The 27,744-nt window shown below is 36.1% G+C and overlaps 2 protein-coding genes across 2 annotated transcripts; both read right to left on the bottom strand.

Moving 5' to 3' along the window:
- Positions 1-1,752: 1,752 nt before the first annotated feature.
- On the bottom strand, positions 1,753-8,394 carry cyp2u1 (cytochrome P450, family 2, subfamily U, polypeptide 1). Its single transcript, XM_074629331.1, has 5 exons — positions 7,848-8,394; positions 4,699-5,349; positions 4,074-4,235; positions 2,884-3,051; positions 1,753-2,771 (listed from the first exon to the last, which is right to left on the bottom strand). Exons 1-5 carry the CDS (start codon positions 8,290-8,292, stop codon positions 2,590-2,592), a joined length of 1,608 nt encoding a protein of 535 aa, XP_074485432.1. The 5' UTR covers positions 8,293-8,394; the 3' UTR covers positions 1,753-2,589.
- Positions 8,395-9,939: 1,545 nt separating this feature from the next.
- Positions 9,940-23,663, bottom strand: sgms2a (sphingomyelin synthase 2a). Its single transcript, XM_074629299.1, has 6 exons — positions 23,349-23,663; positions 16,845-17,348; positions 15,223-15,340; positions 13,588-13,741; positions 12,886-13,052; positions 9,940-11,238 (listed from the first exon to the last, which is right to left on the bottom strand). The coding sequence occupies exons 2-6, from the start codon at positions 17,291-17,293 to the stop codon at positions 11,053-11,055; spliced, it is 1,074 nt and encodes a 357-aa protein (XP_074485400.1). The 5' UTR covers positions 17,294-17,348; positions 23,349-23,663; the 3' UTR covers positions 9,940-11,052.
- Positions 23,664-27,744: the final 4,081 nt, after the last annotated feature.

Raw genomic sequence — 27,744 nt, 5'->3', positions numbered from 1 at the left:
ACGTACCATGAATGTTTTGTTAATGACGTCCGTGCGACCAATCAGGTGATGACAGACAAGAATCATACCATCAAGCAGGGAGGGGCAGGGGTGCGCGGCGCGCTGACGGTCTACAGGTACCGAGCAGGAGGAAGAGGAGAGAAAGAGAGAGAGGAGTGCGGTGCGCGCATAGCAGACGATGAGTGACTGTCGGAAACGAAGCAGCATGTAAAATGATGGTATTCTGGAAATTATAAGGTTTAGTATAATTATATTGAATAATTTAAGTGATTATTTGTGCACACATACTAATCATAGGTCAAAACAGCGTTACATTTGGCTGATTTATAAAAAGCAGAAGTGGTAAAAACGAAGAGCCGTTTGGGAGCCAAAAGAGACGGCTCTTCTTTGGTGAGCTGAGCCAAATGATCTGGCTCACTAAAAAGAGCCGGAATTCCCATCACTAGTGGAGCAGCTGCAGGGTAAAAGGAAGGTCGACGGGCACGTGATGACGCCACACTCCACGACCTTTCACACAGATCATATACTCAGGTGACATTACATATTGACTAGTAAAGTACTAGCGTGTTGCATGTTGAAATCTCCTTGATAATCCTTATTCAGAATATAAAAATACTCCATACAAGTAAAAGTACTGCATGCAAAAGTACAAAATTGCGAGCAAATGTTACTTTAAATACCAAAAGTAAAAGTTAACATATGCATGTAGTCAATCGATTCAAATATTTAATCGCAAATTAATCTCACATTTTTAATCTGTTCAAAATGTACCTTAAAGGGAGATTTGTCAAGTATTTAATACTCTTATCAACATGGGAGTGGGCAAACATATTTATTATTATTGGAAATCAGTTAACACAAAACAATGGCAAATATTGTCCAGAAACCCTCACAGGTACTGCATTTAGCATAAACAAATATACTCAAATCATAACATGGCAAACTCAAGCCCAACAGGCAACAACAGCAGTCAGTGTGTCAGCATGTGATTAGTGGGCTTATCTGTAAAGGGGAGACTTGTGGGTACCCATAGAACCCATTTTCAGGTCAAGGTACCCCTTTGAAAATTGCCATGCACCACCGCCCACCAGCCGGAGCAAACTTTCTCATTTTCCAGCTAAACCGTACACTACAAGATGTTTCTGAAAACATTTGAGGAGAGAAATAGGCATTACAGTAACAGAATATTGATTCATATTTGATCAGCGCTGCCTAGTTTGACCGTTTGATCAGAGTTTGTGAGTGATTGACAGCTGCCTCCTTTGAATGACCGCTAAATAGGAACGCTCTCTCTCTGAAATGACCTGTGATTGGCCAAAGTCTCCCGTCACGGGCTAGATTTTTTAAAGCCTGAAAACAGAGCCATGAGGAGGTGCAGAAGTCTAGTTTTCTCTCAGAGCACTTGAATTACAATATGCTGAAAGGTTATTATGGAATTTTTGCCCAATGATGTGAAAACATATTCTGCCTACTGCAGGTTTAATTCTACATCAACTGCCAATGCGCTGGTCCAGATAGCCCCAGTTTGCAGTCAATCTCTTTTCCATCTTTGAGATGATTTTTATTACTAACTGGATGTATGTTTTTGTGACAATAATTCACTTCCCTCAACCTAAATGTAACTCTACACTAGGCAGTATGTAAACACCTTATAAAAAGAGCTAGAATGACCCCTGCTGGTGTAAAACAACACTAAACTTTGGGCTGTGTATTTCCTATAAACGTTTTTTCAAAATGACAATGACAACATAATCCCGATTTGGGATCAGTTTATTCTTTCAGAAAAAAAGAGATTTAAATGATGATATTTAAGTTTCATGTATGTGTCAGTAACAACGTTTCTGGCATTGAGCCAACTATTCCTTCCACTGTTAAAACTGAACCACTGATTTAAAAAAAAGAATATCTCATATTTTTCAACAATACCACCCTAAAAAAAACTCAAGAATTTCAAACAAAAACATTGAAGGGTAAAAGAAATAGAACCAAAATATATTAATGATTTATTGAAGTAATTATTATTAATATAAACTCTTTATTGACACGTTGCCAATACTCCATTCTTTTCCTAATGCCTTCATAAAGTACATAATTATATGTGTGCTAAAGTCTATAAATTAGTGGCACGCATCATAAAACAGTAACAGATATTCAGCCGGTGTCTTTCAAAATGAAAGGCATCTGGTATATATATATATAACACTGACCTTATTAATTAAGATTGAGCTGATTAAAAAAATAATCTGCAGAATTTTAATAATAGACCTTAATTATTACTTGATTATCAAGTAAATATATGAAACATTTTCTGGTTTGAGCTTCTTAAATGAGATGATTAGCAGCTGTTTTGGATCATAGCATTGTACATTTGATACCCAAGACACCACTTTGGCTTGTGGTCATTTCTGATGGGTATTTCCCATTGCACTGAAATTGCATGGACTAAAAAACAAGCTACATTACAATCAAAACATACTTTTCTATTTTTGCACAGATTACAGCGTCTCTACAGGAGAATTTTACCCACATCTTGGTTGGTAATGGTCCTTGATTTACAGAAATTCTGTTAGAACCAAATACTCCACTGCTTCACCTACGAGGGCTCACACACACGGTGTACGGGCAGGGTGCCAGCGTCAGGCCAAATCGCCCGTTCAGGGAAGGAGGTGGCGTTCCCTTTGGTAGTCTGAACTCGAAGGCCTGCAGTAAGCTGGTGACCGTCAGGAACAGCTCCATCTTCGCCAGCTGTTCACCCATGCACACCCTGCGACCTGAAGGATACAGTGGGGGATAAATCATTGGCGCTTGGTGCACGGACAATTAAAATTAATTTGTAGCTCAGTGTTTCCGTTATTTGGCCCATACGAGTAAGGAAAAACATACCAATCCCGAATGGTATAAAGCACTCTTTTCTGACCAACTTTCCCTCGTCGTCTAAGAAGCGTGCTGGGTTGAAACTGTCTGGGTCGTCCCACTGAGTCGGATCTCTATGGACAGACCACAGGTTGGGCACAACAACTGTTCCCTTGGGAATAGTGTAGCCTCTGAACTCTGAAAAAAAGGAAAAATACACATTACAAAGCCATCAACTAATCAAATGGTAAATGGACTTGCAGTTATATAGTAGTAGTAGTAGTAGTAGTAGTAGTAGTAGTATAGTCTTTCGAACAACTCAAAGCGCATTACACCACATGTCAGCATTCACCCAGTCACACAAACATTCATACACTGATGGCAGAGGCTGCCATGCCATCAGGATCTAATCTAAATACTCATTCACACACCGATGGCACAGCCTTTGGGAGCAATTTGGGGTTAAGTGTCTTGCTCAAGGACACATCGAAACACCGACCTTCCGATTGGTGGACGACCTGCTCTACCCTCTGAGCCACAGCCGCCCAAATCCTACAGCCGAATCAGATCAAATAATCAGAATTCAACCAAATTCAGCTCTGTAGATCTTTATTATCTCTGAGATGCAATTATTGTCTGAGACTCAGAAAGCTGACTAGTTGATCATTAACAGAAGATTTAGTGAAAGGTGTTATTTAAAGCCTTGTTTCCACTGCATATAGTAACCCCTCAGTGTAGGCGGGATTCTCAGCTGATCGTCGTAGCGACAGCACGTGAAACTGCCGTAACATCTTCAATGGGAAACTCGCTGAATCATTTCAACGGCAACCAAAGAGAGGAACGTCTGCACTTTGTCAATTTTACACCGTAGTTTTGGGAGCTGCTATTTTAAAAAAAAAAATCGGGGTCAAGTGAATTAAAAATTGTGGTCGCTATTGACAGCCTCTTGGCTATTTAAAAATGGCGGGTTTGTGCAGGATGTCCCGTGTCGTGCTAGTAACGATTCTCTCTGACCAATCAGCGGTCTGCAGTGTTTTAACTCCACCTTCTAGTATCGGCTCAGCTCTCTTGGAACGTCGACCGAGGTGGTACCAAAAATGGAGTGGTTGCATTGGTACCATCCACAACTTTTGCTAATGGAAACATGAAAATAACCGATCTAATGTGTAACGAACTGAACTGGACTGCTTGGTGGAAAGTGAAACATGTCAGATGTTTACCTGTTGTCTCGGAGGCCATGTGAGGAATAGCCAGAGGAACCGCTACAGTCAGTCTCTGCACCTCCATGATGGTGGCTTCAGTAAAAGGCAAACTTCCCTTATCAGTCAAAGACGGGACCCGATGTGTGCCCACCACTTCATCGATCTCTGCCTGGACCTTGTCTGAAAACAAAACGGTAGAAACAACATTAAGTACATCATTCTTGGATGATTAATGAAGTTTTCATCTCAACAAATGAGTACAATATGAGTACAAATTAAGTGTGGCTTTTGGACACACATTAGGCCAGTTCGCATAATTTCAAAGTGCTAGAAAGTGGCTGTCAGATACATGTTTTGATGTGCTGATCAATGTGTCAAAGAGTTGGAGAAGTGGTTAAATGCATGCAACATTCCATTGAAAATCTGCCATGGAAACTCCGAGCAGACGTCATTTTCTGGTTGGCCACTAGAAAGAGATAATTGCTTTACTACTATATGACTTTATCAAAATTGGACAGAATCTAATTGGAGATATTTCAGATAATACAGGTGATGATCCCACAGCTCCACTTCACTGTCATTGTGGAGGTCAGTTGTGCACAAGCAAACTACACAAAATGCTACATTTGATAAGGACATGTACCTTGAATATCAGGGTGTAAGACCATGTAGAGCAGAATCCACAAAACTGAATTGGCTGTGGTGTCAGTGCCGGCGATGAAGAGATCTCCTATTATATAAAAGAGATAATCTTCTGTGAAGCTGCTGTCCTCCTCTCCAGCAGCTTGCTGGGCCAACATCTCAATCAAGTACATGTCTACAAGATCCCTGGGGTGGTCAGGATCTAATGTCTCACGGTGCTTTGCAATAATCCTCTTCAGAAACACGGTGATGTCTCTTTCCACCTGACGTAACTCCTTGAAGACCCCAAAAGGCAAGTAGTACAGCAGTGAGAAGATGTTGATGAGGACCGCGGGGCTGTTCACACAGATCTCCAGCCCACGATCCATCAAGTCCAGCAAGTTGCGGAACTCGCGGTCTTCGTGGTGGAAACGCTGTCCCATGATCAGCGTGCAGATGACGTTTGACACGCCGTTAATGATCAGCGGGGCCAGGTCCACGCCGGCGGCACCAGAGTCCTCTTTCAGTCGCAGCAGCTCTGTTTTGATGGTCACCAGACCTTGCAGGATGCAAGGCTCCAAACTCAACTTCCCAAGGCCAAAGTTTCGGAGGGTGGTGTGGCAGAACTTGCGCTGCTTTCTCCACACTGGCCCGTAAGGTGCAAAGACTATTCCTGAAGTTCAATTGAACCAGAAAAGGGATGGCATATATAGTCAGTTATTATTCTTATCTTTATGGACTCGTCAAACTGTAACATATACATAAAAACGCTGTTAGACTTGTCAGTAGTTTATTCTAAATTGATTTTATCACTACTGTACACCAGTACAGTATATATATATATATATATATATATATATAAACTGGAAAAAGAAAGTTCGGAAACTTGTGTTTGGTCGATTATCTCTCTGTTGTTCCAATGCTAATTGGCATTGTATTTTACATCTTTGGAAAGCCTGTTTATTTACCTTCACAATGATGTCCAACTTATAAGGATCATGAACAATGTGTTTGTTTTTGCGATTGGTCAATCCGCTCACTGCAGAGACCAGTTGTTGGATTAAAGGTGGTAAAGATAGCCTGTCTATAAGTTACAGCTCTATTGAGGAGTGTAAATGCTTACACACCGTTGGCAGTATTATTAGGTATACCATTATAACAAACGGAGTCTAATACAACAGTTATGGTCATTTTGGAGGTTGTCAGTTTATGGTGCTGTCAGCGTTTGGGAATATGAGAATACATAAACAGAACTGATAAGAGCCTTCCTTACTTAATCAAGTGTCTTGCACCAAATGACAGCAACGACCACCAGGATGGTCACATGGCAAATCACAATGTAAAGTTACACAAATTAAAAAAGTGAACACTTCAAAACATTTTATTTAATTAACATATGTACTATTATGACCGATAGGATACCGTGTTCTCTGTCTTAGCTGCCATGCATTTTCTATAAACTAAAACACCAAAAAATAAATCTCCAACTCAACATATTAAGTCAGGATTCTTACATTTTAGATGCTGCATATTCCTAAATAAATGACAGACAGCAAACCTGGGCCACACAGCATTTGAATGCTGGTAAATTGATGGCGCTCTGCGAATTATAATAAAGATGCCATGTTTAGTCTGCCCTGTATTAGATGGGTATTTGAAGGAAACGGGATACATACACAGTGCAAAGACAACTAGAGGAACTGGAGAGTCAACAGGGTCCCATAATTACATTTTGCCCTTGCAGGTTCATATTTTTCACATTTAAGCAAGAGCAACCAAGAACTCTTTCAATGTACATACAGGCATGTGAGTATTGTATTAAGCTACACCTGAGAAAATATGAACCTATCCTCTAATCTGGCTGCGGTTGATGTGTTTCTAACAATTTGTCCACCCCATTTAATGAGAGTAGACTTATATTAGAAAGACCTCTCAGGCAATATAATTCATTATCACCACAAACTACAACCTCCAAAAGTACAATAAACAAAAAAATATTTATTGCAGTCTTATTAGACTGCAATCATTTTAGCTATGTGTATCTAATAATGTAGAATCTGAGTGTGGTTGTCCATTCTGCTCCTCTATTGAAGAAACTCCAGATTCTTACTATTTATGATATCAATATTTCTCAAATATGTGTTTTTATTTATAAGATACTTTCTGGTGAAGGGAATATTCCTGAGCAGTTCAAGACCTATTTTAAAACAAATTCTCAGGTTCATTCTTACTCAACCCGTCAATCTCTAGATCTTCATCCTCCTAAATTCCTCACTAGTAGAGGTCAATTTTCGATAAGATTTAGGGGAACAAAATTATGGAGTAGCTTTTCACATCTATCAATAAACTGTTCATCTGTCAAATGTTTCAAAAGTCGCTTAAAGGGTCATTTAAATGCTGTCTTGTAATTGCTTTTCCCCATGTTGTCCATGTCTCTGTTTTTATGTTTTATATTTTTTCCCACTCACAATGTTGTTTGGTTACGATTGCCCAGAAGTCTTTATAGATATTTAAATCAATATCCTCCTCACAAACACTAACCATACACTTCCACGCAACACTTGTTTTTTTTTTATATATTTACTGTATTGTTATTGTTGTTATTATATATAGTGTATATATATATATATATATATTGTCCTAATGTTTGTTATCCCTATTATGTAGTCATAATATTTCTTTATATTAATCTTGTCTCTAGGTGGAGGCTTCAGATAAGCCCAGTGTTTTTTTTGCCTCTTCCTGCACTGTATATTATTCATTTATTTTTTTGTTATGTTGTATAGTCTTAAAATGTGCAAAACAAATAAACAATGACACAAAACACAATAAACAAAAATAATAATAACTTAATCACAATACCAATTCATTACTTACATATTTATCTTAATCATATTGACAAATTATTGTTTATAATATACAATTTATAATATACTATCCTATATTAGAAAGACCTCTCAGGCAATAAAATTCATCATCACCACAAACTACACTCTCCAAAACGACAGTAAACAAAAATATATTTATTGCAGGCTTATTAGACTGCAATAATATTAGATATGTGTATCTAATAATGCAGAATCTGAGTGTGGCTGTCCATTCATGTTTACTCAACATAGAGATAAGGCTGAAAGTCAATATGGTGCTTTATTAATGAAAAGAGTTGTTTACCTTTGCGTTTAGTCATGATGGTGATAGCAGGAATATCAGGTCTGTCTGAGAACACCTCTGGATGGTTGGAGAGAGCATCCTTCACCACTTCATAGCCATTAAGCACAACCATCAGCTGACTCCCTACAAAGATGCTGTAGATGTTACCATAGACTTTGGCCCTTTCTGTTAACACAACCACGGGGTTTTTGCCGGTGTTGTCTGGTTGCAGTCCAAACCTCCTCAGGATGAAGGAGGGGATGAGAAACCCGCCGAAGTTGCCGACTAAAGGCCAGGGTTTCGGACCTGGAGGGATGTTAACGAGGTCCTGTCGTCTCTGATAAACGTGAACTAAATAAAACACCAGCAGGAAGACTAGCAGAGCTGCAATGTTTACATGCGACAGTAGAGACAGCCATGACAGCGAAACCATGCTGTCAAAGTTAACAAAACTATCCCATGCCATGTTTAGGAGTACTCATAAAGTCAGAGAAAGTCATTCATAGTACACCAAACTTGACGACTCTGGTATTTAACAGCGCAGCAACATGCTCTTCCTGTGTTGTTGTGACACACTGCACCGTTAGAGGCTTCCTATTAGCTGACAGCGCTGAGACCTGCTGTGATTGGTACGCTTCGACAGTGACGACAACAGATTTATCAGCCAATGAAAATGCAAGTAGTTTATTTACATTTCAAACACAGAGAATCAGAATCAGAATCAGAATCAGAATCAGAATCAGAATCGTATTTATTGCCAGGTGTAAGAGGTATACACTAGGAATTTGCTTTGGTGATGTTGGTGCAAGTCAAAACAGTATAATAACAGAAGAATATATAAACGCTAGAATAAAATAAGAATAAAAAATTTAAATTCTACTAATATACAATATACAAAATAAGTTTTAAACAAAAATAAACATGATAAAAACAGATATATGCAAATATTCCAGGAGTGTAAACAATCAGGTATCAGAAGGAGAGAGAGGGATACAGTAGGGGGTGGTATTGAGAGGCAGCTCAATGTAGATTTACATTATGAAGTTAACAAATAAAGTAAAAGAGGTGTCATTTAAGTTGATCCACAGATTCTATCCAGTGAAATATTTCTTACAAAAGTTAAAGAGTGACATAGATGTAAATTGTTCCTTCTGCGAATCACATCCTGAAACTTGCTCTCATTTATTCTTGTCCTGTAAATTTAAATGTGAATTGTGGAAAGATGTCAATAATTTTATACTTGCTAACATTTTCTCAGATGTTTCACTGTACTATAGAAATATTATATTTGGTTGCATTGATTACAGTGACAAACACAGTAATGCATTTTTTCTTATTAATTTAATTTTAATTCTCGCGAAGTTCCGCATTCACAAGTGTAAATTTACCAAAAAAAAGCCTAATTTCTTTATATTTATGAAAGAAATGGAATTATATCTCTCAACAATTTCTTCCTCACAAAACAAAAAAGAAATGAAAACAATGAATGTATGCAATATCTTTAAAGTTTTTAACTGAAATAAAAAAATTATAAAAACATTATGAAGTATTAAAAAAGACACAGGTAAGAGGAATAAAAGTGCTTAAAACGTATTTTAAATAAAGAAGTTAAAAAAGACACAGGAAGAATAAAAGTATAAAATAAACAAATAAAAAGTTCAAAATAAAATAATAATTAAAATAAAAAGTCAAAGATAAATAGGCAAAATAGTAAGTCAATTCTATATCTGACTGGTAGCCAGTGCAGATGCCTGAGAATCTGTGTAATGTGTTCAGCTTTCTGCAGCGAATGAGCTGAAGCTGCTTTAGTGCTTTCTAGGAGAGACCTGAGACCATTACAGTAGTCTAACCTACTTAAGATGAAGGCATGAATTAGTTTTTCTAAATCATGTTTAAACATGTATCCTCGAAGTCTCGCTATAAGTTACATTAAAATTTGCATATTTGTTTAAAACATAGGTATGAAAACTTTAAGGAGAGAATAGACCATATTAAATATTTAATCCAAATTTAGCAATACATTTAATGTTTTTCAAGTTTCCTTTTTATTTGTCATGTCAGGTTAACACAGGGTCAACGGTACAATGAAATATATAGGATAAGAGAATGGGTTACCTCAGCAATAAAAGCAATATATGAGATAATATAAAATTACAATAATAAGATAGAATAACATTAATAAGAAAGACAAACAATGATTAGATAAAATGCCAATAAATGTAAGATAAGTGATGACATGAATCAAATGAAATGTAGTACTATATACATATGAAAATGCGGATTGTGTGTGAAAGTATCTCTGACAATATAGCACAAATGTAATGAAGGAGGAATGAGATATGGGTTATGAGAATGGAATGAGATTGATAAATAAAAAAATATATAGCACCAGCTGCTATAATGCTGAATTTGATTATAGCTTGTAAAATGTATAATGAAAAGTTGGATCTGTAGGATTTCAGCGCTATACACAGCCCTGCATTACTATTATTATTAATGTCACTTTCAAGCATGTGGCTTGGACTTTATTTTCATTTATCATAGGAAATATTTTATAAAAAAATATATTTCTTGTCACTTGTGAGAAATTTTGCTAGGTTGATGAAATCCATTAAATATAAAAGTTGTCTAACACATGCAGTTGCAGTATACAGCATAAGGATGACTTTGACTGATGATTTCATTAAATCAAAAAACACACTGAAGCCTTAGTATGGTTCAACTTTAATACAATAGTATAATGTTTAGACTACAGCTATGATATACACACTCAAGGCTACTAAGATGAATAGAAAATGAATAATAATATTAATCATATTAATAACAATAAAATACTCATAGTAAAAAACAAATACACCAAGACTCGTAATGGTCGTTTTGGTACACCTACTGACGTTAAACACACTAAGGCACCTTGTGACTTGAGGACATTGATATCATATTGAGGTAAACCCCGTCAACACATACAGTACAGTATGAAAGAGCTACAGTCAAGTCTTGCAAACGCTGCAACAAACTGTCCGTTCATGTTTGAAGTTATCTAGGAGCTGAGTTGCAAAAAAAAAATGATGACTTTGCAGGAGTTTATCTCATAAATAAATTACATCCACAAAGAACACACAGAGACGATATGATTATCCTTCACTTTTGCAGAAACATTTCTTTCATAGCTATGCATTTGGTATCATCATGTTGCGGTCCAGTAGACGGGGGTATCGTGGTCGTGTCACTCCTCTCGTGTGCTCTGTACCATGGAGTACTTCTTGCAGGGGTTCTTAAGGCAGGCAGGAGGCCAGGTGAAGGGCCAGCTGTAGGAGCATGGTATCGACGTTTGGACGTTCCTCTCCATGAAGTTGAATAGTGGGTTCCACCAGGTGTTGGTGAGGTAGTTGTTGGGTGAGCATTTCAGAGTCTGTCAAAGAAATACAAGTTATCCTTTAGATAATATCAGTAATAATACAAGTTTATGTTTATTACCCTCCATACAAGGGATGAAGCTCACAGTGCTGCTGATGAACGGACCAAACACACTTTTTGTCATAATGTTACTTGTTTATATAATTTAAAAGTTGCTTTTGCTGCGATTGCATGTGAGATATTACTTGTAGCCATTAAGGACGAAGCATGAGGACCCTTTGTTCTTGTAATTATCGTAGTGGCCTAGCAGTAAAGAACATCTAATCGTTTTTACTTATATCAACGGATAGGTTCACAAGTACCGGTATGTCTTAAAACAATACTCACATGTCCGTGTACATTGCAACAGTTTTGCTTGCTGTTATCATTCCTCCTGTTCATACTGACAATCAAAACACCCCTTTCCTAACATGCCTCCATAGAGACGGGGGATGAAATCCGCAGTCCTGCAAAAATATATTCTTAAATTTGTCTGAAGTTAATATGAAGCTTCAGCGCTCAAGTGCCTCTTGCCATTTGTTTATTACTTTCTTTGTATGCAACTCAAGTTGCACGTTAATGACACTCTCTCCAGATTTCTGTCTTTTTCTTTGTATTCTTTTATTTCTCTAATGCCACCTACTAATGTATAAACTAGTTCATGTTGCAACTGCAAATTACATTAAATGCAAATTTGTTTAAAACATACATAGATAGGCCTACATGAAAACTAGGGCTGCAACCAGCGATTATTTTCATCATCGATTAATCCATCAATTATTTTTTCGACTAATCAATTAGTTGTTTGGTCTATAAAATGTCAGAAAATGGTGAACAATGTCGATCAGTGTTTCCCAAAGCCCAAGATGACGTCCAAAAATGTCTTGTTTTGTTCACAACTCAAAGATATTCAGTTTACTGCCATAGAGGAGTAAAGAACCAGAAAATATTCACATTTAAGAAGCTGGAATCAGAGAATTTAGACCTTTTTTTTCTTAAAAATAACTCAAACTGATTAATCGATTACAAAAATAGTTGGCGATTAATGTAATATTTGAGAACTAATCGATTAATTATTGCAGCTCTAATGAATAGTAAAATAAACTGAATAGAGGAAGTGAAAAAAACGTATTTGCACTGAAGTCAGCGGCCAGGTTGTGATTTTTTTTGTATGTGTAAACACATAATGTGTAATTATATATGTGATTAATATTTAAATGCACCTTGGAAAAATATTTTGCTTCCTACCACCCCATATCAACTGTCTGTCTATTATGTGGCCAGTAGAGGGGGTAATTCACCATGTCGAGAAGCCATATACTGACTGTTTGACATATAGGTTCTGCTACATTCTGACACACAGTATAAAAATATACTTGTACTTACTCTAAATATGTAATTATATGTAATATATAGACCATTTCCTCTAAACATAAACTGTAATAAATAATTTTTCTGGCATGTAACGCTTAGCTGGTACACTTAAGGTAAACTAAGTGAACAAAATACAGCCATATGTCACCAGACAGACAGTAAAGCCCTTCATGCATAATGATTAATGTGTAGCAAGGTTCAATGAGAGGGGAACCAGCAGCTCTGAAAGCTTCTTTTTTTACTCTCTTGCACTCAAACAGCCAGCCAGTGTAAAGCTCTGTGTTCAGACCTGTAAGTTGGCCATGGTGTGGTACCACCAGAACAGGCGGGAGGTGATGAAATAGGCCACGACCACATCCACACTGTAGTGCTCATGTGCCACCAAGATGCACACCACACCCACGGCACTTAGCAACCAGCACATCAGATGGTACCACCAGAATGACCGTGGCGAGTCTGTAAAGAGAGAGGGAAGGAAAGACAAGAGTGTTGGCAACATGTAAACATCCATTTATAGTATGTTCTTCTATGTTTTTCAAAAAAGAACAGAGATTTTCTGCAACACGCAGACAAGTCGGGCTACATCAAAGAACATGGTTATAGGGTCAACTTAAAACAACTTAACCTCTGCTTGTAATATCTCTTCCTCACAATGTAGTTTTGCATTTTCACTCTTTTTTTATATGCACTTTGGCCTTTTTTCTATTCAACTATACCGTAAATCCAGCAATACATCCAGCAACATACAAGCTATATAACACATCTAGAAATCACTGCTGTCAAACTTTGAATATTTGAATGTTTAAATAAAAACAGAAACGGTGGCAACACATGTCAGATATTTGTATCCCATTAGTTCCTAGAAGGTCCAAGTGTAGCTGTAATAGAATGAGTGGAACATGGAAAATGTAATTTATATATTATTCATGGCAAATTCCCCATAAATGATTCAAAACAAAGCATCCCTACAAGTGATGCTTTGAGTACTCACACTCCTTGATGAATAGGTAGGTGAGAGTGAGCATCACAGTGTGTCCGCTGTAGAGAAAGTCGCCACACAAGAGCTGTGAGTTTGTGATGGAGAGACCTCCACCGGAAATCAGCTGCAGAATTCGCTGGATTTTTGCCTGCGAGTCTCCGTGGAGCTGAGAGAGAGCAGGAAGTAAACGGGGAGAGGCAGACAAACTCTGGATCAGTGGCAACATTAAGACCGCAACTAATGATTATTTTCATTATCGATTAATTCAGCGACTATAATGTTTTTTTTAATTAATCAACAATTTACTCTAGAGAGATTAAACGATTAATCTATTAGTTGTCAACTGTTAAATTAATTGCCAACTATTTTGATAATTAATTGGTTTGAGTAATTAAAAAAAAAAAAAAGTCAAAATTCTCTGATTCCAGCTTCTTAAACATGAATATTTTCTGGTTTCCTTACTCCTCTATGACAGTAAACTGAATATCTTTGAGTTGTGGACAAAACAAGACGTCATCTTGGGCTTTGGGGAACAATGATCGTCATTTTTCACCATTTTCTGACATTTTATAGAACAAACAACTAATCGATTAATCAATAAAATAATCAACAGATTAATAAACAATCAAAATAATTGTTAGTTGCAGCCCTAATTTACTCCACAAAAAGTCAGAAAAAAGTGAAAAATATCAAACACAAGTTCCCAGAGCCCAACAAATTAAAATTGCTTGTTTTGTCTGAACCAACAGTTCAAAAGTGAAAGAAAAGCAGCAAACCTTCACATTTGAAAAAGCTAAAACCAGAGAATGTTTGGCATCTTTACTTGATAAAATACTTATTTTTAATATTTAATACTAATTCTAACAATTATCAAGACCGTTGCCTATTAAAGGAATAGTTTGACATTTTCGAGTGCCCACTGGTTGCCTGGCAACCTCATGACGATGACTTCATGAAATTACTGCACCTTTCACAAGAAATGGCAGAAAAACACCTGTAAAACCACACAGGAACAGAGCCGGGCCAGCTGTTTCACCCTCTTTCCAAACTTTGCGCTAAACGAAGCTATCTCTATACAGTATTTACCATATAGACTTGACAGTGGCCTCAATCTTATCATCTAACTCTTTGCAAGAAAGCAAATACGTGTATTTCCTAAATTGTCTGTTGATCTTTTCATCTCTAGGCAACATGATTGGAATTATACAGGGATGAAAAACATGTAATCAAAATGAAGAGGAATTGAAGAAAGTAAAACAAAGATAGTATCAACTACACATGATCAAATCTTATGCTCCTGCTGCTCAAATTACTGTGGATAACTCACCTCTTACAAGTAGCTGAAGGCTTTCATAAACCGTCTATAACATTTCAAATTCTTGAGAACAAAACAACTCCTAAACTGTCCAACCTCTGATCCTTTTGCACAACACAACCCATCAAACAACAGCCTGGAGCACATGTTTTTGATCAAACGCTGATGCACCTCAATATTGTTGATGTCCTGTGGCGGTTAAAAGTCAAAATGGCTTTTTTATAGCTTGCCTCTCTTGTGTGGCTGTGCAAAATGAGTCCCAGAGGGTGCACGAGAGTACACGGTTGAGAAAAGACAGCTGATGCCCGCTCTGATGTTTGCATGCTACTCACCTTAGGAGCACAAGTCATATGCATGCCAGGCACAGGCAGGGTGGTGATGTACATGGTGACACAGCGGTACAAGTACAGGGTGCCAATGAGGAAGAAGAACCGCCTGCTTGCTATTGACCTGCAAATAGAAAATGAGATTGCAGAAATATTGCATATATTTTTTTGGCAAACGTCTACTTTAATATACTAAATTCTGGAGACCCTCTTGCACAGTGATCTGAGGGCTCCTGTAGCCAGTCAAATTGAGCTTTATTAACCAGACCACATAATGACAATGGAAATCCTCCATACTATGCTGTAACAGTGTTGAGTATGTTATTGGTGATGTTGGTTGCATTGCTAAGAACATTTTGTTGTCAGATTTTTGTTTCTATATCTTTATAGGCAAATGGTCAAATGTGGAAGACATGGTGTCAAAAGTAGAATTAAATTAAACAATTTCAGCTATCTACAGTAAACCTTTAGTGGTTTTAAAGAGCGAAGACTGCTTTCCAAACTATCATTTTGAACACACAGGGAAATTTCCACTGTAGAAAAGACAATTTCCTCACTGATGGCAGCATAATGTGATGTGTTACAACATCTAACCACAAAACAGTTAACTATTTCAGTGAGGAAATAAACACTGTAGCCTACTGTATATAACCGTTCCTACGGTAAAAATGGCATTTTCCTCTTTGAATTTTCACAAAGACGAGCCTGGTGTTATTCTGTATTTTTCTTATTATTATTTTTATTAAATCTTGCGAAAAGACGAAAAAGCAATCATGTGTTTATCACAGTGGGCGACCTCCAGGTCTGAAAAGTGAAGCCAATGCTGAAGTACCTTAAACTTGCATTCTTTCTAATAGCCAGCAGGGGGCGACTCCTCTGGTTGCAAAAAGAAGTCTGATTGTATAGAAGTCTATGAAAAAATGACCCTACTTCTCACTTGATTTATTACCTCTGTAAACATTGTAAACATGAGTTTATGGTCTCAATCGTTAATTTCAAGTCTTTTTTTCAATACAGCATGAAGTTCATTTAGTAAATTATAGTCCCATTTAGAGTCAAATAGACCATAAAGCAGGGTATGCTTTAGGGCGTGGCTACCTTGTAATTGACAGGTCGCTACCACGGCGTTGTCTGATCTGGGAGTTGTTTTCCTCTTACAACTTTAACCCTTTCACAGTGTGTTTTCAGTTCATGAAAGTTAACTGTAACATTTTGGTCGCCTTAAAATGTTTTATTCAGCATTTGGTTGTACTTAACTCCACCCTCTGGTGTCACTTCTGGTTGCAAAAACCAAGTTGGCGACGGCCAAAATACCAAACTTAAGGCTTCAATATAGCAGTCCACAAACCAATGGGTGACTACGTCCACATCCTATATACAGACTATTTTTTTTTTTTTTTTTTTTTTAGAAGATATTGGACAACAATTGAGGTCTATGGCACAGAGAGAAAAAATAAGCTATATCAGGCTTTTGCTGCAGAGACCATATTTATTAATATCAGTTCATTGTTTGTTTTGGTCTTTGGGATCATGGAATTTGTTGACAATAATAAAAATGTATAATATCACCAGACTTATCCCTGAAGCTGAAACCAACTTGTACAATAGGTAGAACAAAAGATTCTCACCTGTATCTGAAGAAGAACAACTGAATCATCCAAATGGCCAGCAGCACCATGCCATTGATCTCTGTCACTGTAAATGCCCATTTGACCCTGTCAATATAGTCAAAAAACTTATCAGGAAGAGGCGGGCTGCTTTCTTTGGGCGGGACCCTCTCGTGGACAATAGTGATGACGACTGTTGTGAGGACCAAGTTAAAGCCAGCGTAAAAGAAGACAATCGCTGTCTTCCACCACTCCATGGGCAGCCGGTTCACCTTTGACTCTGGCACGGAAATCTTCACGTAGTCATTGTGCCTCCCTATGCCTTTCCTAAAGCTCCTCTTTGTATCCTCTCCGCCAGGTGTATGGAGGGGACAGTTTTTACCGTTGCTGGGCGCAGCACCACCCTCCATTCCTGGGTTCAGACTCTCAGCAGCAGAGTCTCTCGCATCCACGAGCTCCTGTGACGCCATTGGTGCCTGCACTGTCCATCCACAGGCACCACTCCTCTGGGTTGAGGCTTTTTAACTGCCATGAGAGAAAAAGAAAGGTTAGAAAACTGACAAACTCTTTGGATGTCAAATCACCATGATGGGAAACAGGGAGGAGATGAACTCTAGTTTACTTTTGTTTCCACTCTTCCTTATCCTAGGGATTAGGAAAGCAAGCGATGGAGCTTTTATTGATGCACAGTTCTTGATTCCACTGTCTGAAATGTCCTTTTTAAACTGAAAAACTATTTTTGAGATAATAGCAGCCAACTATTCTAGATGTGGTTGTGTGTTACATTTTCCTTCCCCTGGACATTCACCAGAACCACTGTGACAGTTTTCTGTTTGGACGCTCAGTCAGACTGTTATTTTGGGCCTTACAAAGTCTTTCGGCCACACTGCTTTGGTTTGTCCTCAACAAGCAGCTGCTAAGGTCACTTCAGTTTTCATAGTCAAAACATCGTCCGTTGCAACAGAGGAACTTGCATGCTCATTATAAAAGTTTCAAGCCTAAATTAAACTAAAATTGTTGAGATTGAAAGTTCATTCTTGACCTTAGAAACAGTAGTTTACAAAACAATCTCCCCACCACCACGATCCATTCAGTTGCTGTTCTGGAGGTTTTGATTGTATCACGTCAGATGTCTCTGCAGATGACAGTTTTGCTCAGTTTTCATGGAGAAAATACTTTTTTTCTGAGCACTTTTAAGGACTTCTTCTCCATGGTGGCTTAAAAGTCCACGACAACAGGGCAAACACCATCTGCTGAAGAAGATCGTGTGTACGATTGAAAGCTCCAGCTAATAAATGGACCTTGTGGTGAGATTTTTATATTAACAAAATTAAAACTAAAGTCAGATCAAATATAATAATGGGTGGATTGTTGTGAGCCAGTTGGAGACGGGCTAGGGCAATGTTTGTGTTTGTTGTTGAGCTCTTTCCAGTTAATGACTTGAGAGAGCACTACAGCAACGACCATTTTCATTCTTTCGTGTCTAAAAGGCTTCTATTTCCCTTTTAACAGCTCCATTAATGGATTTGAGGATTTTGCCGTCAGCCCTGAAATGCATCACAATAAATGTCATCTGGGATACACACAGAATGGTATATGTTTACCTGGAGACAAACCTGGCACTAGGGCAAAAGAGGGGATAAATATGGAGTATATGGCTGGATACAGGAGAGCTGCTGAAAGTATCAGTTTCCTCAGAATCAATTTTTGGGAAAATATTATTACAGTGAACAAAGGCTTATTGTAGAATGCCCTCTGACTAACCCACGGCAGATTCAGCCTCTGTTATGCAACTGATGGATGGCCACAGAACACAAAGTCTGACAGACTTTGAGGGAGTTAAAGGGGCCAGCATATAAATACTGATCAAGATAGCAAATAAGATCACCAAGACCAGACAAACAATATAAGCCAATTATAATGTCATGTCCCTTATGTTATTAGTGAGATTATGTTGCAGCTCTGTGGTTAGTTATACTGTGATCCTATAGGTCGAGGACATTAACTCTATTGCTGGTGTAGCAAAGCGTTTACATCATGAATGTGAGACATTGTGAATGCGTCCTTTTGGTTTTTGGAACAAAACATGCTTCACATTTTGTTTACTTCTCTAATATTGAACAGCTCAGTTTAAACTTGTGAATTTTAAGATGTCAGTACTCAAGATAAACATCAGAGAGACAGACTGTGGTGACAATGTCATCTAGAGACAAATCCTGCTGCTGCTCCATAGACTGTTATTAATGAAATACTATGACAGCGCATGACGTCAGTGCCTGGCAACGGTGCTGATGCTGGGTGTGGTCAGAGGTACAACACTCTTTGACGACTTCAACTAGAGAGGGCAGGGAAACACTACATTTTAAGCCTGTTATTACATTTTTAAGGTTTGGTTCATTTTAAACTGCTTGGTTAAGGTTAGGGAAATATTGTGGTCAGGGTTAAAAAAAACTACTTGGTTAAGTTTGACAAAACAGTAATTTTACAGGTCCGCAAATTTCATGGTAATAAGGTGATAATTAGCAAGTAACCTATTTGAAATTTATTTAGAATTACTGCCAAATTACCCCAATATAACCCCTCAACATTTTTCGAAAGTTTCTTTATAATAAACATTATTTAATTATTATATTCCCCTATTTCCCAATAGCTAGTAATTTATTTAATACATTTCCAGGAAAATAATACAAAGTTAATTGATATGCTTTATTTCCATGTCTGCTGATAAATAGATAATAATTAGCAAATAACTTATTTTTCTTATTATTCTTACTTCCCCTGAATCATGATATTAGCTACCAGGTTACATTTGTGTAGACAATAAGTCACACAATGCTGAGATTTGTGCATGATCAGAAGTGTCTTCTATTCGTTTTGGTTTTCCACCTCCGATGGAGAGCAGCACACAGCCGCTTCTCAAGCCTGAGGGCCCTATTTTAATTATTATATGCTATTTTAGCATATAATTATTAAATCATGTTTATAATAAAGTAATTTTCGATCAATTTTGAGGTAAATATTGGGGCAGTAATTTCAAAGAAACTTCAAATAGGTTACTTGCTAATTATCACCTAATTACAATGAAATTTGCAGACCTGTAAAATGAAGTGTTACCAACAGTCCCAACTCAAGGTTCACTTGCTAGCTAACACGAACAAGAAGACTTCATGATAAGGTTGAAAGCTCCAGAAAAGGCTAGTAAGTGGATCTTGAGTTGGGATGGTTGTCAAAGGTCAAGAATGAACTTTCACATTCTACTTTATTGAGGTTACTGAAAGATTGTGGTCATGGTTAACAGAAGTCAACTGTTGGTAGGAGCAGCCCGCTTTCATTCCCAGAGCGTAGTGTGGTGGCGTAGTGTAGTGTAGTTTAAAGAGTGAAAAGACACTTGGCGGGTGGGACGAGTGGGATTTCATCCAGGAGACCGCTGCTCATGTCCAGTGCGCTAAGTTTCACTTACACGTTACAATCAGCTGTTCGTTGGTGCCATATGTTCACAACATTCAGTTTCATTTTCACTTTACAAACATAGTAGTTTTAAGCACAACCATGTTGTTTTCTCCTAAACCTAACTAGGCCCTAAGTGGTTTTGATGCCTAAACCTAAAGTGACGCCAAGGGGTGTGACAAAAGCGGTGGTATGTGACGAGTGGGGATGAAAAGGTGTCGCTAGAAGACGAGATGTAAAGCGGTCTCTGGTGTCAAAATTAGACACTTTGTACAAATTCAACAGTTATTATTCACACCTACATGAGGTCACTTGTTAGGAAAACATAAAGATACTTTAGGTTGTTTTAAAGTATTTTAACAAATGACCACATTTTTCTGGTGATGACAGTCTCTTTAAGTCTTGATGCTCTGATTTTTGGCTTATGATTTGTATAGTTGTTGTAAATATTGACTTTACTGTCAAAATGGTTGGAGAGGAACAATACTTTGTGTATTTTTTCTTTAAAAAAAACTACAAGTGTTTTTCTTGTATCTGTGTATGCTCTAACGGATCAGAGCGACAGTCAATACAAAGGAGATGGGAGATATTTATCCTCCCATGTTCACTGTGGGACTGCAAGTGTACTGTACACGGGAGGTCAGCAGAGTGTCTCCATTAGACTAGTTTTCCACCAGTCCCTCTTCTCCCCAGCGTACAGTATGTTTTCCCACCAGCCGGAGCACCCAGCACTCTAAATGTGGATGGGTGGTGATGGAAAACTGGCAGAAAAACCTATTCCACATGGTCACAGGCCGTAATGGATAACTTGGCCGCCTCCACTCGCTCAAGCTATTTCAGGAGAAGCCACCCAGTTGCCTCGAAGGCTGTATTTTACTCCTGGGGAACCGAGGCTTTGACTCCATTTTGGGACCTTCATAATAACACGCTACTATTGCCGTCCACTCATTTTCTTCTTTACATCGTGTGGATTGTCTTCATCAAAGGGAGGGTTAAAAATAAGTCAAAGCAGTCGTGGCCCAGCCCCATAGGGCCTGGTGACACTACAGAGATGAGAAGACTACATATTTTATGAAATGTAATGGCTGTAAATCAAGCATGGAAACTGCATGTTCAGCAGCAAATCATGTTTAGGTTTTAGTTTTGTTTTCCCATGTTTTGTTTCATTTCATTTCAAAAACAGATGCTCAAAATGTTAAATATTTAAATATAGAGTTCAAAAGTTTCTCTGAAGATGATGTGATTGAAGTATTTGAGACAAGTTTGTATAGCACTTTGGCACTATTTACACCGCTGTTTGAGATTCTGTAATTAAAAATAAAAAAAAGATTTCCCCAATGGCTTTGTGATAAAAAGAGGATTTATTTATGCTTTTTGAAATGACAAGATGGAGGTGATTTTTAAAAATAGTTATCAGTAGTAGTAGTGCTGTAAGAAGTTCAGATCCTTTACTTAAAAATAATATAATGTACAATGTACTTAATAATGCTTAAATGTAAATGAGTATAAGTGAGCAAAATGTACTTAAAGTAACAAAAATGCATAACAATCTCAGTGTTATATTACTGGATGGTTAATACTGATGCAGTAATGTCTAAGTAGTCTTTTACTGTTGTAGCTGCTTCAGGTGGACCTAATTTTAACTACTTTATAGAGTAAATTAGTTTAATATAAACTTGTCAACTAAATGTACTGCATGTAGTACAATGTGTCCCTCCAAAATGTAGTGGAGTAGTAGTATACTTGAAATAAGTAAAGTACAGGTATGTCAAAGTTGAACTTAAGTAGAGTGTTTGAGTAAATGTTCTAAGTTACTTTCTACCTCGTAGTAGTAGTAGTAGTAGTAGTAGTAGTAGATGGTTATAGTAGAAGTAGTGTTAGTAGAAGAATTAGTAGTAGATGGTTATAGTAGAAGTAGTATTAGTAAAAGAAGTACCCTATACTTGTAGTAGGCCTAGTAGTAGATGTTGACATCACAGTAGTAACATCAGCACAGTTTGTCATAAGTAATAATGTTGTATATTCATTTACCAGTAAACATTTCATGGTAATAAAGTGAAAGATGATAGCAAATGTTTGAAACCATTGTTTTTTTTACCACAATGATGTTCACTTCCTGTACTGGATCTCATATGACTTTAGCCTAACTGTGCAAAGCTGTTCCTCAAAACACAAAAATACATTACTTGCTGACAGAAGAAATACATTTTGTTTTTATTTCTGAAATCCACTTTTATAGTGTACAAGCCAAAATGGTCAGTCTGAGCGGTGAGCATGGAGCCACCCCTACTTTTCTGGGTGCCATAACCACATGTGGGTGGATATACTCTCAGTAATGTCAGGTTCAAGACTGGGTGTCTCCCATGCCTCCCCAGTTATTACAGGGCGGCAGTCTGTCACATGTGGTGTGTGCAGCACAGCCGGGTTTGAAGTTTACTTTTGGGGTGTAGCACAGTGGCCCCACAGACTGTTAAACAGCATGTTCCCTATGAGGCTACTGGGTGGGGCAACAGGTCATTGCACATATCCTGTAATTAAACCCTCCGGTTTTCAGTCAAGGCTACTGCAATAGGGAACTGCAACTTGATTTATTAAATCAGGATTAAAACTGAACAGCTGCCTAACACAAGCATGCACAGTCTATGTGCTGGGTATAATTCAGAAATAATGTTTTTAAGATTATGTGAGAACTTGCCTATTTATGTGCAGCAGGTGATGCTATACCCTGATGAAATGCTGTGTATAACTGACATCATCATACCATAAACACGTATAGTCTCCAGCTCATATCTACTGATCCACAGGCTAAAACTTTTTTGCATGAATTTTAATCCAACACATACTGAAAATGAAAGATTTATTATGTCTCCTATATAGATTTCATATCCACTATCTCTATCTGTAAGCAAGACTGATGAAAAAAGTTGAATATGAGGAGTATAAAATCTATCTATTCTATTGAAGATCACACATTACTGCCACAATTGAAGACATGCAATCCAACGCATAACGACGACCAGATGAAGATCTGTGTTTTAGATTCACATGTTGCACAGTTGTTATATCATAGCATCCTACCTGCCTGCTGTGCTCGGGCCTCCTAGCGCCTCTTCCTGTAGTTGCAGTTCCTTGACTGTGTGATGCTGCGCCCTGCCTGCTCGCTGCTCTGCTGCTGCTGCTGCTGCTCAGGCTGATCTGCTACATCACCAGACGGTGCCACGAGCTTTAGAGGGAGCGCTCCTCCCAGAAGCCCCACATGTATATATCCACACATCCATCAAGGCTATAGTCCGTATACCCAGCCTCCTGCCTCGCATCCCCTCTAATCCAGACTATAACTGTCCTGTAATCAGCACAAGCATCGCCCTGTAACTCGTGTAATATAGGTCTGCAAGATTCGCATTTAGGTGGAGTACAGTAGCACCGTGTTTATTAATAGAATCCTATGGGAATTTAGGTTATTATGGAGGGACACAATATATATTTTTTAAATTTTATAAATACCATTTAAATCCATAAAAAATGTGTATCCTTGCTTATTTAGCCATTACCATTATTTTAAGTAATTTTACATATTTCTAGAAATATTAGTAATAATTGTATTCTCACTTTCAAAACATAAATATTAAAAGCACCGTGTTTATTAATAGAATCCTATGTGAATTTAGGTTAATATGGAGGGACACAATATTTTTTTAAATTTTGTAAATGTAAGATAAAATACCATTAAAATCCACTATAAATGTTTATCCTTGCTTATTTAGCAATTCCCATTATTTTAAGTGATTGACATATTTCTAGAAATATTAGTTACAATTCTCACTTTCAAAACATAAATATATAAAAAAAAAAAAAATGGTAGCAACGTGTTTATTAATAGAATCGTATGGGAATTTAAGTTATTATGGAGGGACACAATATTTTTTTAAATTGTATAAATGTAAGCTAAAATACCATTAAAATCCATTAAAATTGTGTGTCCTTGCTTATTTAGCCATTCCCATTATTTTAAGTAAATTTGCATATTTCTAGAAATATTAGTAATAATTGTGTTCTCACTTTCAAAATATAAATATATATTAAAAAAATAGTAGCAACGGGAATTTAGGTTATTATTTTAAGTAATTTTACATATTTCTAGCCATATTAGTAATAATTGTGTTCTCACTTTCAAAACATAAATATAAAAAATATATATTATATTTTAATGATAACTGGGTTGCGCACGAAATTCAATAACAACATGCTATAATTTAGTGCGCTAAAACAGTATGTGTGATTATGTAGTACGCAAGTTGCATACTACTTCCGGTGAAATACCGCGCTGGACACTACGGCGTCATAAATATCCCACAATGCAATGCGGCAGTAACTTACAACCGTTCTTCACGGACGTTTGCCGGACAGCTCTGTCATGTCTATAAATGCTTCAATTTAACTTACTATTAATTATAATTTACTAAATATAATATTTCACTTTGCTCGGCGTAATATATATTTTAACTTAATTCAGACGTCGATTCTCAATAAAAACGCCGTTTTTACGTCACATGAAGGTAGGCACGGGTTACCATGGTTACACGTCTCTAACTGGCAAGGAGGCTCTCAGGAAGTGACGACATAAATGGTGAGTTCAGTGCGTCCGGAAAAGATACATACTGCTGTTTATTATTCACACTAAAGTATGATGAACAACTGGTACACTTGTGGTGCATAGTAGTATGCCATTTCAGACGAAGAAGCCCTGGATTTGTTTCCCTTTTAAGCTATTCTTAAGTATAGATAGATAGATAGATAGATGGATAGATAAATGGATATATATATATACATATATATATATAGATAGATAGATAGATAGATAGATAGATAGATAGATAGATAGATAGATAGCTAAATGGATATAGATATATATATATAGATAGATAGATAGATAGATAGATAGATAGATAGATAGATAGATAGATAGATAGATAGCTAAATGGATATATATATATATATATAGATAGATAGATAGATAGATAGATAGATAGATAGATAGATAGATAGATAAATGGATATATATATATATAGATAGATAGATAGATAGATAGATAGATAGATAGATAGATAGATAGATAGATAGATAGCTAAATGGATATATATATATATATATAGATAGATAGATAGATAGATAGATAGATAGCTAAATGGATATATATATATATATATAGATAGATAGATAGATAGATAGATAGATAGATAGATAGATAAATGGATATATATATATATAGATAGATAGATAGATAGATAGATAGATAGATAGATAGATGGATAGATAAATGGATATATATATATATATATATATAGATAGATAGATAGATAGATAGATAGATAGATAGATAGATAGATAGCTAAATGGATATATATATATATATATAGATAGATAGATAGATAGATAGATAGATAGATAGCTAAATGGATATATATATATATATATAGATAGATAGATAGATAGATAGATAGATAGATAGATAGATAGATAGATAAATGGATATATATATATATATATAGATAGATAGATAGATAGATAGATAGATAGATAGATAGATAGATGGATAGATAAATGGATATATATATATATATATATAGATAGATAGATAGATAGATAGATAGATAGATAGATAGCTAAATGGATATATATATATATATATAGATAGATAGATAGATAGATAGATAGATAGATAGATAGATAGATAAATGGATATATATATAGATAGATAGATAGATAGATAGATAGATAGATAGATAGATAGCTAAATGGATATATATATATATATATAGATAGATAGATAGATAGATAGATAGATAGATAGATAGATAGATAGATAGATAAATGGATATATATATATATAGATAGATAGATAGATAGATAGATAGATGGATAGATAAATGGATATATATATATATATATATATAGATAGATAGATAGATAGATAGATAGATAGATAGCTAAATGGATATATATATATATATATAGATAGATAGATAGATAGATAGATAGATAGATAGATAGATAGATAGATAGATAAATGGATATATATATAGATAGATAGATAGATAGATATATAGATAGATAGATAGATAGATAGATAGATAGATAGATAGTAACTTTATTGCTCTTGAGGCAAATTCAAGTTTCCAGCATCACAGTTCCATAGTGCAAAACATGTAAGTAAAAAAAGTTAGTAGTGCAAAGTACAAAAAAATATACCAGATATAAAAATACAAGAAGATGAAGAAAAAAATATAGTGCAGGGTAACAGCTGTGATACACGACTATTAAAAAAGTGAATATAGTGCAGAAGAAACTGTTAAAAATGAGTATAGTGCAGGGTAACTCCAGTAGCTTAGTCTATGAAAGTGCACTGTGTGCATTATTAGTTATTGTGCTGAGAGACCATAACGAAACAAAACTGACATCAGATCAGTTTTTAGTTTTTTTTCTCCCCTGAACCTTTTTTTTTATTTCAAAATGACAGTATCCATAGTAACAGTAGAAAACATTAAACACATTTACATACAGATGAAGCATAGTGAAAACATAAACAAAGAGCTGTGCCACACATAAAAGGACAACAGAAATGAAACAAAAACAACATAAAATAAAAAAATAAATAAAAAAGAGACCACGCGAAAGTATGACAATAATTTCACTTAAAAACTTTAAAGATATTGCATACATTCATTATTTTCATTGCTTTTTTTGTTTTGTGAGGAAGAAATTGTTGACAGATATAATTCCATTTCTTTCATAAATACAAAGAAGTTAGGCTTTTTTTTGGTAAATATATATTGATACTGTAATATGAAATCATACACACTGTGATAGAGAATGTGATCCATACTGTCAACACATAATCCACAAAAATAAATTTTTCAACAATTGCCTCTAGAGCTGCAACTAACAATTATTTTTACTAGCTCTGTTTATAAAATGCAGATTATTTTTAAGATATGAATTGTTTTGTTTATAAAATGTCAAAAAATAATTGAAAAATGTCCAAAATCATGTCTTCCAAAACCAAAATATATTTAGTTTTATAATAATAGAATAATAATTAGTAAAATATTCACATTGAAGCTGGAAACGGAGGATGATGGCCTTTTTTTCTTAAATAAATCACTCAAAACATAAACAAAGAGCTATGCCAAACATAAAAGGACAACAGAAATGAAACAAAACCAACATAAAATAAATAAATAAATTAAAAAAAGACCACACGAGAGTATGACAATAATTTCATTTAATAACTTTAAAGTTATTGCATACATTCATTGTTTTCATTGCTTTTTTGTTTTGTGAGGAAGAAATTGTTGACGGATATAATTCGATTTCTTTCGTATATACAAAGAAATTAGGCTTTTTTTTGGGTAAATTTACAACTTGTGAATGTGGAACTTCACGAGAATTAAAATGAAAGGAAACTGAACATTC

This window comes from Sebastes fasciatus, chromosome 3 (assembly GCF_043250625.1).
Source record: "Sebastes fasciatus isolate fSebFas1 chromosome 3, fSebFas1.pri, whole genome shotgun sequence".
Classification (NCBI taxonomy): Eukaryota; Metazoa; Chordata; class Actinopteri; order Perciformes; family Sebastidae; genus Sebastes; species Sebastes fasciatus.
Note: the sequence above shows the minus strand (reverse complement) of the source record. Positions and strands in the feature narration are given on the sequence as shown.